The 17159-nt window shown below is 44.8% G+C and overlaps 1 protein-coding gene across 1 annotated transcript in view; it reads right to left on the bottom strand.

Moving 5' to 3' along the window:
• The window catches only part of gli1 (GLI family zinc finger 1), a 144346-nt gene that overhangs the window by 24593 nt on the left and 102594 nt on the right, over positions 1–17159 (bottom strand). Inside the window, exons 2-6 of the mRNA XM_045691921.2 lie at positions 11404–11527; positions 5953–6194; positions 2999–3088; positions 2378–2576; positions 130–277 (exon numbers count right to left, since the gene is read on the bottom strand). Coding sequence (XP_045547877.2) covers positions 130–277; positions 2378–2576; positions 2999–3088; positions 5953–6194; positions 11404–11474 — 750 coding nt within the window. The 5' untranslated portion in view covers positions 11475–11527. The remainder of the gene's footprint in view (positions 1–129; positions 278–2377; positions 2577–2998; positions 3089–5952; positions 6195–11403; positions 11528–17159) is intronic.

The following is a 17159-nucleotide window of genomic DNA, read 5'->3' as shown; positions in this document are numbered from 1 at the left end:
CAAAAACATGTCAGGACTATTCAACTACATCACTGTCGGTTTAGAAAGTCTCTCCGTTTTTCTCTGTATGACTTGTCTTTAAACTGTCGAGCCCGTAGTTGGTGTCAAGACAATCATAAACAGTCTTACGTGTCCATGTTTGGGTGTGTGTAGTCGAGGGTTGTGTGGGGGTATTCTGGTGGGAGGTGCGTGGCAGGGTCCTGGGGTGTGTCCGCCGTACATTGAGCCCTGTTGTCTGGACTGGTAGTTCATGGAGTTGGAGAGACCCATAGACGGACTGCCATACAGGAGACAAGACAATATGGCTATTAAAAACAGATCACAGGTACTGATAAACAATCAACTGAATGGGGAATGATTATAAACAATTGTATCATCTTGATGTCCTGCCTGTTTGGCCCTGTCCGGAGGTATCATCGGATGGGGCCACAGTGTCTTCTGATCCCTCCTGTCTCAGCCTCCAGTATTTATGCTGCAGTAGTTTATGTGTCGGGGGGCTAGGGTCAGTCTGTTACATCTGGAGTATTTCTCTTGTCTTATCCGGTGTCCTGTGTGAATTTAAATATGCTCTCTCTAATTCTCTCTTTCTCTCTTTCTGTCTTTCTCTCGGAGGACCTGAGCCCTAGGACCATGCCTCAGGACTACCTGGTATGATGACTCCTTGCTGTCCCCAGTCCACCTGGCCGTGCTGCTGCTCCAGTTTCAACTGTTCTGCCTGCGGCTATGGAACCCTGACCTGTTCACCGGACGTGCTTGTTGCACCCTCGACAACTACTATGATTATTATTATTTAACCATGCTGGTCATTTATGAACATTTTAACATCTTGACCATGTTCTGTTATAATATCCACCCTGCACAGCCAGAAGAGGACTGGCCACCCCTCATAGCCTGGTTCCTCTCTAGGTTTCTTCCTAGGTTTTTGGCCTTTCTAGGGAGTTTTTCCTAGGGAGTTTTTCCTAGCCACCGTGCTTCTTTCACATGCATTTCTTGCTGTTTGGGGTTTTAGGCTGGGTTTCTGTACAGCACTTTGAGATATCAGCTGATGTACGAAGGGCTATATAAATACATTTGATTTGATTTGATGTCTATGGATATAACACTGACTACATAGAATAAAGCTGGTGATAGTTGATGAATTCCCAGATGACTCACATTTCAATACAACGTGACTATGAAGCCAAAGAGTATGTCTGTTATTGAGTTCTACTGTGTTCCAGTTATATAGGGAATGTTCTGGAGATCTGACCTCATGGTTGGGTCTGTAGTACAGTACAGTAGTATAGTATAGTACAGTATAGTACAGTATAGCACAGTATAGTACAGGATAGTACAGTATAGTATAGTACAGTATAGTACAGTATTGTATAGTACAGGATAGTACAGTATAGTATAGTACAGTATAGCATAGTACAGTATAGTATAGTACAGGATAGTACAGTATAGTATAGTACAGTATAGTACAGTATAGTATAGCACAGTATAGTATGGTACAGTATAGTATATTACAGAACAGTATATCACAGTATAGTATAGTATAGTACAGTGTAGTATAGTATAGTACAGTATTGTACAGAACAGTATATTACAGCATAGTATAGTATAGTACAGTATAGTATAGTACAGTGCAGTACAGTATAGTACAGTACAGTAAAACACAGTACAGTACAGTACAGTATAGTACAGTATAGTACAGAACAGTATATTACAGTATAGTATAGTACAGTATAGTGTAGTAAAGTACAATGCAGTAAAGTACAGTATAGTATAGTACAGTATAGTACAGTACACTATTGTATAGTAAAGCACAGTATAGTACAGAACAGTATATTACAGTATATTACTGTAAAGTACAGTGCAGTACAGTACAGTATAGTACAGTACAACACAGTACAGTATAGTACAGTATAGTACAGTACAACATAGTACAGTACAGTACAACACAGTACAGTACAGTATAGTACAGTATAATAGAGTACAGTATAGTACAGTATAGTCCAGTAAAGCATAGTATAATACAGTGCAGTATAGTACAGTATAGTATAGTACAGTATGGTATAGTAGTGTATAGTATGGTATAGTATTGCACAGCACAGTATAGTAAAGTACAGTATAGCACAGTATAGTATGGTATAGTACAGTATAGTACAGTATAGCTTCAGCACAGTATAGCACAGTATAACACAGTATAGTACGGTATAGTTTAGTGCAGAACAGTATAGTAAAGTGCAGTATAGCACAGTATAGTATGGTATAGTACAGTATAGTACAGTATAGCTTCAGCACAGTATAGCACAGTATAGCACAGTATAGTACAGAACAGTATAGTATAGTACAGTATAGTGCACTATAGTTTAGTATAGTGTACGGCTCTAACCTCATGGCACCAACAGACAGATGTCCGTAGGAGGAGCCTCCATTGGGTCCACAGCGTGAGTTGACAAATGCCACCAGTGAGTTAGGAGAGGTCCTGATGACCGTGTGGAGGTCCATGCTGGCGTCCGACAGAGGAGAGATGGACAGAGCACGCTTCTTACTCAGCTTCAGCATGGAGCGAGGCGTGGAGAACCGCGAACCTGAGGGAGAGAAAGGAGGGAGAGGGGGAGGGGGGTTGTGGGGGAGAAAGGAGCAAGGAGGGGGGAGAGAGGGGAGTGGGGGTTTGGGGGGAGAAAGGAGGGGTGAGAGAGGGGAGTGGGGATTTGGGGGGAGAAAGGAGGGGTGAGAGAGGGGAGTGGGGATTTGGGGGGAGAAAGAAGCAAGGTGGGGGGAGAGAGGGGGTTGGGGGGTTTGGGAGAGGGGAACAGCGAGGAGGTGGAGAGAGGGGTAGGGACGGGTAGCAGAGAGAGAGAGGGGTTTGCAACAGAAAACATTTTTAAGCGTTTTGCAGCGGAAAACCAAATTTGCATTTCTCATTAGACAAGTCCAGGTAGTCCCTCCCTGTTTCAGTCCTTTTTCTTCCATTTGGTGCCTAATGAACACAACCCAGTTATTTTCTTACCGCCTCCCATGTGGTCTGATCCGTGTCCGTGGGGGAAGCCATAGTGGGATGACATGAGGTTGTTCTGACAGTAGGGGGAGCTGTTAACACCTGGACAAACACAGAGAAGGAGAATAATCACATTATTACTGGCTTTAGGTCATTCTGACTGCTTTAGGACATGGTCATTCTGACTGCTTTAGGACATGGTCATTCTGACTGCTTTAGGACATGGCCATTCTGACTGCTTTAGGACATGGTCATTCTGACTGCTTTAGGACATGGTCATTCTTAATGCTTTAGGACATGGTCATTCTGACTGCTTTAGGACATGGTAATTCTTAATGCTTTAGGACATGGTCATTCTGACTGCTTTAGGACATGGTCAGTCTGACTGCTTTAGGACATGGCCATTCTGACTGCATTAGGACATGGTGATTCTTAATGCTTTAGGACATGGCCATTCTGACTGCTTTAGGACATGGTCATTCTTAATGCTTTAGGACATGGCCATTCTGACTGCTTTAGGATATGGCCATTCTGACTGCTTTAGGACATGGCAATTCTGACTGCATTAGGACATGGCCATTCTTAAGGCATTAGGACATGGCCAGTCTGACTGCTTTAGGACATGGCCAGGTCTGACTGCTTTAGGACATGGCCAGTCTGTCTGCTTTAGGACATGGCCAATCTGACTGCTTTAGGACATGGTCATTCTGACTGCTTTAGGACATGGCCAGTCTGACTGCTTTAGGACATGGCCAGTCTGACTGCTTTAGGACATGGTCATTCTGACTGCTTTAGGACATGGTCAGTCTGACTGCTTTAGGACATGGCCAGGTCTGACTGCTTTAGGACATGGTCAGTCTGACTGCTTTAGGACATGGTCAGTCTGACTGCTTTAGGACATGGCCAGTCTGACTGCTTTAGGACATGGTCAGTCTGACTGCTTTAGGACATGGTCATTCTGACTGCTTTAGGACATGGTCATTCTTAATGCTTTAGGACATGGTCATTCTGACTGCTTTAGGACATGGTCATTCTTAATGCTTTAGGACATGGTCAGTCTGACTGCTTTAGGACATAACCTGTCTGTCTGCTTTAGGACATGGTCAGTCTGACTGCTTTAGGACATGGCCAGTCTGACTGCTTTAGGACATGGCCAGTCTGACTGCTTTAGGACATGGTCAGTCTGACTGCTTTAGGACATGGTCATTCTGACTGCTTTAGGACATGGTCAGTCTGACTGCTTTAGGACATGGTCAGTCTGACTGCTTTAGGACATGGCCATTCTGACTGCTTAAGGCCAGGAGTATCATGGAGATGGATAGGGTTCTTCTGTCTCTTTCTCAATTCATCTTCCCTTGATTCCTTGCATCCTCTCTCTTCACGTCATGGGTGAGAAGGAGGCTAAGATTCGGGAGGAATGGAGGAAAGACTAGTTGAGATAGAGCCTCTGTCTCTGGTTATAATGAGGTTAAAGGTCATGAAGTTATTCACATGATTAGGGTTGCAAAGGGAGGGTATATTACTGGAAACTTTCAAGGTTTACTTTTAAAACTACCAGAATGTTGGTATCTTTCAAGGATTTTATGTCGTTTTTCACAAGATATCTAGTGGCCCTTTTGGGGTACTTCAGATTATCACTGGGGTCTGTAATAATCTCTGGCCCTTTGTGTGGCTTTATCACATGTAAAATATATGAAATAATTCAATAAGATGATTGAAAAAAAAAATGGAATGACAAAGCTTTAAACATTATCCTAAATGATCCTAAATATAAACCATCCAGTATTTATGCTGCAGTAGTTTATGTGTCAGGGGGCTAGGGTCAGTCTGTTATATCTGGAGTATTTCTCCTGTCTTATCCGGTGTCCTGTGTGAATTTAAGTATGCTCCCTCTAATTCTCTCATTCTCCCTCCCCTCCCGGAGGACCTGAGCCCTAGGACCATGCCTCAGGACTACCTGACATGATGACTCCTTGCTGTCCCCAGTCCACCTGAACGTGCTGCTGCTTCAGTTTCAACTGTTCTGCCTGAGGCTATGGAACCCTGACCTGTTCACCGGACGTGCTACCTGTCCCAGACCTGCTGTTTTCAACTCTCTAGAGACAGCAGGAGCGGTAGAGATACTCTGAATGATCGGCTATGAAAAGCCAATTGACATTTACTCCTGAGGTGCTGACCTGTTGCACCCTCGACAACTACTATGATTATTATTATTTGACCCTGCTTGACAGACACACAGAGAGACACAGAGAGATGCAGAGACACGCAGAGACACACATTTGAACATTTGAACATCTTGGCCATGTTCTGTTATAATCTCCACCCGGCACAGCCAGAAGAGGACTGGCCACCCCTCATAGCCTGGTTCCTCTCTAGGTTTCTTCCTAGGTTCTGGCCTTGCTAGGGAGTTTTTCCTAGCCACCGTGCTTCTACACCTGCATTACTTGTTGTTTGGGGTTTTAGGCTGGGTTTCTGTACAGCACTTTGTGACATCAGCTGATGTTAAAATGGCTTCATAAATACATTTGATTGATTTTAGTGAATACCATTGGTGTTTAATATGAGGGTTTTAGCATGAAATATCCTTATTAATAAAAAAAAACTATGTCAACATGTATTTGTTGTCAATGTTTTTGCGTCAAACTGGTGGCAGCTGTGAAAAAGTCATTAGCTGGACGAGTTGTAAGTAATTGAAAATAATGCCATTGTTGATTAGATGCATTTTTCATGAATTAGTCTGTTTTCTCTTAAACCATATGGGCCATCTATTAGAAACTCCTGGACAATATGGACACAGATATAATACATTAATACCATATATGAATTTAAAAAATAAGTTATTCAAGTATAAATGACAAAAGCGACGATAGATTTGCCATAGATTTTCTGTTAATTACCAAAATTACTTTACTTTGGTAAATTACCGGTAGCATTGCAACCATACAATTAATAAAGGTCTGGCTCACCATCGGAGGACTGATTCATGCCGCGGTGTCCCATCATGCTGTGCAGTGGGGGGGCCAGAGGGGGCCGCATGTACTGGTCCATGGGGTTGACCCCAGAGTTAGGGTTAGTCCTGGGGTTTGGGGTCATGGGGTTAGGGGTCATAGGGTTGTACATGTTCCTGCAGTCAAGAGGCTGGCCGTTGTGGAGTGGAGCGCGGAGCGATGACACATCACTGTAGGGTGACCTTCCTGATGGAGTAAGACTAGACAAGCAGACAGACACACAGTATACAGACACACAGAGACACACAGTATACAGACACACACAGTATACAGACACAGAGACATACAGTATACAGACACACAGAGACATACAGTATACAGACACACAGAGACACACAGTATACAGACACACAGAGACATACAGTATACAGACACACAGAGACATACAGTATACAGACACACAGAGACATACAGTATGCAGACACACAGAGACATACAGTATACAGACACACAGAGACACACAGTATACAGACATACAGTATACAGACACACAGAGACATACAGTATACAGACACACAGAGACACACAGAGACACACAGTATACAGACACACAGAGACATACAGTATGCAGACACACAGAGACATACAGTATACAGACACACAGAGACACACAGTATACAGACATACAGTATACAGACACACAGAGACATACAGTATACAGACACACAGTATACAGACACACAGTATACAGACACACAGTATACAGACACACAGAGACATACAGTATACAGACACACAGAGACACACAGTATACAGACACACAGTATACAGACACACAGAGACATACAGTATACAGACACACAGTATACAGACACACAGTATACAGACACACAGATACATACAGTATACAGACACAGAGACACACAGTATACAGACACACAGTATACAGACACACAGAGACATACAGTATACAGACACACAGAGACACACAGTATACAGACACACAGTATACAGACACACAGTATACAGAAACACAGAGACACACAGTATACAGACACACAGAGACATACAGTATACAGAAACACAGAGACATACAGTATACAGACACACAGAGACACACAGTATACAGACACACAGAGACACAGTATGCAGACACACAGAGACATACAGTATACAGACACACAGAGACACACAGTATACAGACATACAGTATACAGACACACAGAGACATACAGTATACAGACACACAGTATACAGACACACAGTATACAGACACACAGAGACATACAGTATACAGACACACAGAGACACACAGTATACAGACACACAGTATACAGACACACAGAGACATACAGTATACAGACACACAGTATACAGACACACAGTATACAGACACACAGTATACAGACACACAGAGACATACAGTATACAGACACACAGAGACACACAGTATACAGACACACAGTATACAGACACACAGAGACATACAGTATACAGACACACAGAGACACACAGTATACAGACACACAGTATACAGACACACAGTATACAGAAACACAGAGACACACAGTATACAGACACACAGAGACATACAGTATACAGAAACACAGAGACATACAGTATACAGACACACAGAGACACACAGTATACAGACACACAGAGACACACAGTATACAGACACACAGAGACACACAGAGACACACAGAGACACACAGAGACACACAGTATACAGACACACAGAGACACACAGAGACATACAGTATACAGACACACAGAGACACACAGTATACAGACACACAGAGACACACAGTATACAGACACACAGAGACACACAGAGACACACAGTATACAGACACACAGAGACATACAGTATACAGACACACAGAGACATACAGTATACAGACACACAGAGACATACAGTATACAGACACACAGAGACATACAGTATACAGACACACAGAGACATACAGTATACAGACACACAGAGACACACAGTATACAGACACACAGAGACACACAGTATACAGACACACAGAGACATACAGTATACAGACACACAGAGACACACAGAGACATACAGTATACAGACACACAGAGACATACAGTATACAGACATACAGTATACAGACACACAGTATACAGAAACACAGAGACATACAGTATACAGACACACAGAGACATACAGTATACAGACACACAGAGACATACAGTATACAGACACACAGAGACACACAGTATACAGACACACAGTATACAGACACACAGTATACAGAAACACAGAGACATACAGTATACAGACACACAGAGACACACAGAGACACACAGTATACAGACACACAGAGACATACAGTATACAGACACACAGAGACACACAGAGACACACAGTGAGATAAATATATCAGGACCTGACAGTTACACAACCAACTACGAGAGAGAGGGAGAGGGATAGAGAGAGAGGTAGAGGGATAGATAGAGAGGGAGAGGGATAGATAGAGAGGGAGAGGGATAGATAGAGAGGGAGAGGGATAGAGAGAGAGGTAGAGGGATAGAGAGAGAGGTAGAGGGATAGATAGAGAGGGAGAGGGATAGATAGAGAGGGAGAGGGATAGATAGAGAGGGAGAGGGATAGAGAGAGAGGTAGAGGGATAGAGAGAGAGGTAGAGGGATAGATAGAGAGGGAGAGGGATAGATAGAGAGGGAGAGGGATAGATAGAGAGGTAGAGGGATAGAGAGAGAGGTAGAGGGATAGATAGAGAGGGAGAGGGATAGAGAGAGAGGTAGAGGGATAGATAGAGAGGGAGAGGGATAGAGAGAGAGGTAGAGGGATAGATAGAGAGGGAGAGGGATAGAGAGAGAGGTAGAGGGATAGATAGAGAGGGAGAGGGATAGATAGAGAGGGAGAGGGATAGAGAGAGAGGTAGAGGGATAGATAGAGAGGGAGAGGGATAGAGAGAGAGGTAGAGGGATAGATAGAGAGGTAGAGGGATAGATAGAGAGGGAGAGGGATAGAGAGAGAGGTAGAGGGATAGATAGAGAGGGAGAGGGATAGAGAGAAAGGTAGAGGGATAGATAGAGGGAGAGGGATAGATAGAGAGGGAGAGGGATAGAGAGAGAGGTAGAGGGATAGAGAGAGAGGGAGAGGGATAGATAGAGAGAGGGATAGAAAGAGAGGTAGATGGATAGATAAAGACAGGGATAGAGAAAGGTAGAGAGGGGGAAAGAGAGAGAGGGAGAGGGATAGAGAGAGAGGTAGATGGATAGATAAAGAGAGGGATAGAGAGAGAGGTAGAGAGAGGGGGAAAGAGAGAGAGGGAGAGAGGAGAGAGGGAGGTTACCCTGCACTCAGTCAGCCAGAGAGGGAGTGAAAGGGACAAATAGGGAGGGAGACAGAGAGAGAGGCAGAGAGAAACAGAGGAAGAAGGAATAGACAGATAGCTGAACACCGATGCTGTAACAGCTACTTCTGAACAGTGAGGTAAACAGCATGTTGGTTGCTTATCCAGCACAGGATTTCAACACTTCTGCGCTTTTCATTTACCACCAGGTGGCGCTGCACTCTTATTCAGGGTAATGTTATAGAGCCATAGACACTAACTGTTTTTCATTTATAAACTGAACAGATCAGGGAAGCCTGGTAGCAACGTTCCAATGTTCTCATACATTGAACGTTTACTCTCTCTCTCTCTCTCTCTCTCTTAATCTCCATATCTCTCTCTTTCTCTCTCTCCCTATCTCTCTCTCTCTCTGTCTCTCACTCTCTCTCTCTCCCTCTCCGTCTTTCTCTCTCTCTCTCCCCCCTCTCTCTCTCTCTCTCTCCCTATCTCTCTCTCTCTCCCTATCTCTCTCCCGGTCTCTCTCCTGGTCTCTCTCCCGGTCTCTCTCCCTCTCTCGTATCTCTCTATCTCGCTCTCTCTCTCTCCTTCTCTCTCTCTCTCTCTCCTTCTCTCTCTCTCTCTCTCGCTCTCTCGCTTGCTCTCTCTCTCCCTCTTTGTCTCTCACTCTCTCTCTCTCTCTCTCTCTCACTATCTGTCTCCCTCTCTCTCTCACTCTCCCTCGCTGTCTTTCTCTCTCTCCCTCTCCCCCCTCTCTCTCCCTCTCTATCTCCCTCTCTCTCTCTCTCACACCCCTCTCTCTCACTCTCCCTCTCTCTCCCTCTTTCTCTCTCTCTCTCTCCCTGCTCTCCTTCTCCCTCTCTCTCTCACTCTCTCTCTCTCCCTCTCTCTCTCTCTCTCCCTGCCTCCCCCCTCTCGTTCGCTCTCTCTCACTCTCTCTCTTCCCCTCTCTCTCTCCCTCTCTCTTTCTCCCCCCTCTCTCTTTCCCTCTCCTACTTTCTCATTCTCTCTCCCCCCTCTCTCTCTCTCTCTCTCTCTCTCTCTCCTGTAGAGCAGACTCCATTCATCCCTGTACCTTCTAAGTCTCCCTTTCAGCTCTCTAATTCTTTCTCTACAACCTGTATTCCTCCACACAGGAGCTTAGGCTGCTCCTCTCTGTCTAATCTACTATGGTGGGTTTCCCCCTCCGTCTCTCTCTGCCTCTCGCTTTCTCTCCCTCCTTTCTCTCACCATCTCTCTTACTTCTCTCTAATCTGGTAGAAGTAAATTAGGCTTTTCTTTCTCCCTCTCTTTCTCTCTGCCTCCCTGTCCCCCTTTTATTTGACCCCCTCTCTCTCTATCCTGTCTTTCTCACCCCCTCCTCTCTCTCTGCCTTTCTCTCTCCCCTTTCTCTCACCCCCTCCTCTCTCTCTGCCTATCTCTCTCCCCTTTCTCTCACCCCTTTCTCTCACCCCCTCCTCTCTCTCCCCTTTCTCTCACCCCTTTCTCTCTCCCCTTTCTCTCACTCTCTTTCCCTCCCTCAATTCTTTCACATTTCTCCCTCTGTTAATCTCACCCCATCTCCCTTCGCTCCCCTTTCCTTCTCTCTCCCTATCTCTCTCTCACCCCTCCTCTATCCCTCCCTCTAGCAGGGTAACCTGAGCAGGGTACAGGCGGGCGGTAGTGCGGGCAGTCATGCAGAGCTCAGCCGGGTCTGGCTGGCCTGTAATTAGCAGCTGTCAGAGAGAGAGAGAGAGAGAAAGAGAGACTACCTCGCCCGCTCACCTCACAACCTGGGTGGTATAGAGGGAGAGGAGGGGGAGGAAGGGGGAGGAGAGAGGGAGGGGGAGGAAAGAGGGGCAGAGCTCAGCTAACTCTCTCCACAACAATTGCTCCTGGACCTGGCCTTTTAGGCTTTTAGCTACTCTGAAAATTCTGGTTGTCTGTATGTGAGTAAAATAAACACATTTAAGCTTCTGGACTAGACAAGTCGTCAGATCATTTTTTATTGGGTTTGGGGAGGGACAAGAATGAATCATTCATGTCTGTCTGTTAATGTCTTTATAGTATCTTGTGACAGACTGTTCAAAGATCAATTGAACATAATATTCCAGCAGGTAGGAGAGGAGGAGTGGTTGTTGTTGTTGTGTTGTCTTACCCTCTGGGCGGCTGGTTGGGTGTAGACTCATAATGATACAGCCTCTGATGTGGCTGCATGTCCACTGGCATTGGGGCTCTGCTAGGTTACAGGGCAGGACAAGACAGCCAGCAGCCTTTACGCCCTGAGGAGAGAACCACAATAATAACTTTTAGAATTTAGAATTAGAACCGCCGTAAGGAAAACCGATAGGAAACACAATGACAGAACCACAATAAGAATTTAGAATTATATCACAGGAGGTTGGTGGCACCTTAAAGGGGGAGGAAGGGCTTGTGGTAACGACTGGAGAGGAATCAGTGGAATGGTATCAAACACATCAAACACATGGTCTCTTGGTGTTTTGATGACATTCCATTTGCCCTGTTCCGGCCATTGTTATGAGCCGTCCTCCCCTCAGCAGCCTCCTTTGAATTAGATGCACCATTCAGGATCAGGTACTGTCTGAAGACTTGGAGGTGCACACACACACACACACACACACACACACACACACACCACACACACACACACACACACACACACACACACACACACACACACACAGACTACCAGTAATTTTCATTCACACCCCTCCCTGTCACATTTTATTTATTTCTTTATTTAACTTGGCAAGTCAGTTAAGAACTAGTTCTTATTTACAATGACGGCCTACCAAAAGGCAAAAGACCTCCTGCGAGGACGGGGACCTGGGATTAAATAAATAAATACAATATAAATACTGGACAAAACACACATCACGACGAGACAACACAACACTACATAAAGAGCGACCTAAGACAACAACATAGCAAGGCAGCAACACATGACAACACAGCATGGCAGCAGCACAACATGACAACAACATGGTAGCAACACAACATGGTAGCAGCACAAAACATGGTACAAACATTATTGGGCACAGACAACAGCACAAAGGGCAATAAGGTAGAGACAACAATACATCACGCAAAGCAGCCACAACTGTCAGTAAGAGTGTCCATGATTGAGTCTTTGAATGAAGAGATTGAGATAAAACTGTCCAGTTTGAGTGTTTGTTGCAGCTCTTTCCAGTCGCTAGCTGCAGCAAACTGAAAAGAGGAGCGACCCAGGGTTGTGTGTGCTTTGGGGACCTTTAACAGAATGTGGGACTGGCAGAACGGGTGTTGTATGTGGAGGATGAGGGCTGCAGTAGATATCTCAGATAGGGGGGAGGGAGGCCTAAGAGGGTTTTTAAAAATAAACATCAACCAGTGGGTCTTGCGACGGGTATACAGAGATGTCCAGATTACAGAGGAGTATAGAGTGCAGTGATGTGTCCTGTAAGGAGCATTGGTGGCAAATATGATGGCTGAATGGTAAGAACATCTAGCGGCTCGAGAGCACCCTTACCTGCTGATCTATAAATTATGTCTCCGTAATCTAGCATGGGTAGGATGGTCATCTGAATCAGGGTTAGTTTGGCAGCTGGGGTGAAAGAGGAGCAATTACCAAGTCTAGATTTAACTTTAGCCTGCAACTTTGATATGTGCTGAGAGAAGGACAGTGTACTGTCTAGCCATACTCCCAAGTACTTGTATGAGGTGACTAGCTCAAGCTCTAAACCCTCCGACCCACACCGGTGGGGAGAGAGGCATTCTTCTGACCAAACCACATGACCTTTGTTTTGGACGTTTTCAGAACAAGGTTAAGGGTAGAGAAAGCTTGTTGGACACTAAGAAAGCTTTGTTGTAGAGCATTTAACACAAAATCCGGGGAGGGGCCAGCTGAGTATAAGACTGTATAATCTGCATATAAATGGATGAGAGAGCTTCCTACTGCCTGAGCTATGTTGTTGATGTAAATTGAGAAGAGCGTGGGGCCTAGGATTGAGCCTTGGGGTACTCCCTTGGTGACAGGCAGTGGCTGAGACAGCAGATTTTCTGACTTTATACACTGCACTCTTTGAGAGAGGTAGTTAGCAAACCAGGCCAAAGACCTGTCAGAGACACCAATACTCCTTGGCCGGCCGACAAGAATGGAATGGTCTACCATATCAAAAGCTTTGGCCAAGTCAATAAAAATAGCAGCACAATATTGCTTAGAATCAAGGGCAATGGTGACATCATTGAGAACCTTTAAGGTTGCAGTGACACATCCATAACCTGAGCGGAAACCAGATTGCATACCAGAGAGAAAACTACAGACATCAAGAAAGCCAGTCAGTTGATTATTGACAAGTTTTTCCAACACTTTTGATGAACAGCAGGGCAAAATAGAAATAGGCCTATAACAGTTAGGATCAGCTTGATCCTAGGGGTTGTGGGACGGTAGCGTCCCACCTGGCCAACATCCAATGAAATTACAGAGCGCCAAATTCAAAAACAGAAATACTCATTATAAAAATTCATAAAACATACAAGTGGTTTAAAGATTAACTTCTTGTTAATCCAACCATGGTGTCAGATTTCAAAAAGTCTTAATGGCGAAAGCATACCATGCGATTATCTGAGAACAGCGCCCAGCAGACAAATTATTACAAACAATTACCAGCCAAGTAGAGGAGTTACACAAGTCAGAAATTGCACTAAAATTAATCACTTACCTTTGATGATCTTCATATGGTTGCACTCACAAGACTCCCATTTACTCAATAAATGCTAGTTTTGTTCGATAAAGTCCCTCTTTATATCCAAAAACCTCTGTTTTGTTTGCGCGTTTTGTTCAGTAATCCACAGGCTCAAAGGCAGTTACAACAGGCAGACGAAAAATCCGAAAAGTATCAGTAAAGTTCGTAGAAACATGTCAAACGATGTTTATAATCAATCCTCAGGTTGATTTTAGTCATAATAATCAATAATATTTCAACCGGACAAAAGCCTTCGTCAATATAAAAGGAAAACAAGAAAGGCGCACTCTCGGTCTCGCGCATGAAAAACCTCGGGACACTGCAGTGTCCACTCATTCAGAGTGGTCTTACTCCCTAATTTTTCAGAATACAAGCCTGAAGCAATTTCTAAAGACTGTTGACATCTAGTGGAAGCCATAGGAAGTGCAATTTGAGTCCTAAGTCAATGGAATCTGTATAGGAAGTCAATGGAAAACTACAAACATAAAAAAATCCCACTTCCTGGATCGATTTTTCTCAGTTCTTCACCTGCCATTTCAGTTCTGTTATACTCACAGACATTATTTTAACCGTTTTAGAAACGTTGGAGTGTTTCCTATCCAAATCTACTAATTATATGCATATCCTAGCTTCTGGGCCTGAGTAGCAGGCAGTTTACTTTGGGCACACTTTTCATCCGGAGGTGAAAATAGTGCCCACCTACCTTAGTGAGGTTAAATAAAGGATGAACTGTGGCTGCCTTCCAAGCAATGGGAACCTCTCTAGAAAGGAGAGACAGGTTAAAAAGGTTGGAGATGGGTTTGGCGATGATAGGGGCAGCAACCATAAAGAAGAAAGGGTCTAAACCATCTGACCCATTTTCAGGAGCTCCTCTAGCAGTGACTGCCTGCAGGGAGAAACTTTGTAGCGGGGCAGTGGGGAAAAAGAGGGAGAAGCATCGGGGATAGTTGCATTAGAGGGGGTGGGAGATGAGGAAATGTTGGATGGGCAAGGAGGCATTGCTGAGTCAAATAGGAATCCTGACTTAATGAAGTGGTGATTAAAGAGCTCAGCCATGTGCTTCTTGTCAGTAACAACCACATCATCAACATTAAGGGACATGGGCAGCTGCGAGGAGGAGGGTTTATTCTCCAGGTCTTTAACCGTTTTCCAGAACTTCTTGGGGTTAGACGCACAGAGAGAGAACTGCTCCTTAAAGTAACTAACTTTGGCCTTCCGGATAGTGCACTTATTTCTCATTTGCCTGAACGATGGCCAGTCAGCCTGAGTATGCGTGTGCCGAGCCTTTCGCCAAATGCAATTCTTGAGGTGGAGTAACTCTGCAAGATCACGGTCGAACCAGGGGCTGAACCTGTTTTTAATTGTCATTTTCTTTATGGGGGCGTGTTTGTTAACAATACCACTGAAAAGATAAAAAAGAAGGTCCAAGCGTCTTCGACAGAGGGGATCAAGCTGATTCTATACTAATTTACAGAGGCCAGTTCATGAAGGAAGACTTGCTCATTACATTATTTTAGCCAGCGTCTATGACAAATCAGGACAGGTCGTTTCACTGAGCAGCCATTACGAACACAGGCTGTAAAACAGTGATCACTAAGGTCATTACAGAAAACACCAGACTGATACCTATCAGGATTATTTGTGAGGATAACATCAAGGAGAGTAGCCTTTTCTGGGTGTTTGGAGTCATACCTTGTGGGATTGGTAATAATCTGAGAAAGATTTAGGGAGTCCCATTGCTTTACGACTTGGTCAGGTGGTTTAAGCATGTCCCAGTTTAGGTCACCTAGCAGGATAAATTCAGACTTAGTGTAATGGGCCAGGAGAGAGCTTAGGGCAGGTTGGGTACAGGCTCGTGCTGATGGAGGACAATTGCACCCAGCAACAGTCAACAAAGAGCTATTTGAAAGTTTAATACTTAAAACCAGCAAATCAAATTGTTTGGGGACAGACTTGGTGGAGACAACCGAGCACTGAAGGTGATCCTTGGTAAAGATTACCACTCCCCCACCTTTGGAAGATCTGTCTTGCCAAAAAAGGTTAGAACCAGGAAGGTTAACATCAGTATTCAGAACACTCTTCCTTAACCATGTCTCAGTAATGACCAACACATCTGGATTGGAGCTGGGAACCCACACTTTCAATTGATCCATTTTAGGTAATAAGCTTCTCATGTTAACATGCAGAAAACCCAGGCTTTTACGAGAGCAGAAATGAGTGAAGCAGATATCAGAGCACAAGTCAGAATTGAGGCTAGCAACAGTAGATGGGCCAGGGTGAACATGCACATTTCCAGATATCATCAGCAGTAATACAATCAGGGCACGGCAGAGGACAGGGAGAGCTCTGCACTGCTGATTTATGACATCTTTTGCGTAGACACATGCTGAATCCCAAACCCATTTGTGTTGCGTGTACATGAGGGACAGTGTGTACACGAGGGACAGTGTGTACATGAGGGGACAGTGTGTACATGAGAGACCCTGTGTGTGTACACGAGGGACAGTGTGTACATGAGGGACAGTGTGTACATGAGGGGACAGTGTGTACATGAGAGACACTGTGTGTGTACACGAGGGACAGTGTGTACATGCGGGACAGCGTGTACACGAAGGACAGTGTGTACACGAAGGACAGTGTGTACACGAAGGACAGTGTGTGTACACAAGGGACAGTGTGTGTACACAAGGGACAGTGTGTGTAGACAAGTGACAGTGTGTGTACACAAGGGACAGTGTGTGTGTACACGAGGGACAGTGTGTGTGTACACGAGGGACAGTGTGTTCACGAGGGACAGTATGTGTGTACACGAGGGACAGTGTGTACATGAGGGACCGTGTGTACACGAGGGACATTGTGTGTACACGAGGGACAATGTGTACACGAGGGACAGTGTGTGTACATAAGACTATTCTAATGCCACCGAAAGTGACCATGGTGGGATCATGGGGTCATAGGGTCATGGAGTCATGTGATCCTGCTGTTGATATGCCTGGACAGGGTCTGAGAGATTAGCCTGGCTTTAGGGACACAAACAATGTGATTTACTGCAGTAAGTTCTACACACTGTCTGTCTGTCTGTCTGTCTGTCTGTCTGTCTGTCTGTCTGTCTGTCTGTCTGTCTGTCTGTCTGTCTGTCTGTCTGCCTGCCTGCCTGCCTGCCTGCCTG

Source organism: Salmo salar, chromosome 12, assembly GCF_965601325.2.
Source record: "Salmo salar chromosome 12, fSalSal1, whole genome shotgun sequence".
Taxonomy (NCBI): domain Eukaryota; kingdom Metazoa; phylum Chordata; class Actinopteri; order Salmoniformes; family Salmonidae; genus Salmo; species Salmo salar.
The sequence above is the reverse complement of the archived record's forward strand: the minus strand, read 5'-3'. Positions and strand labels throughout refer to the sequence as shown.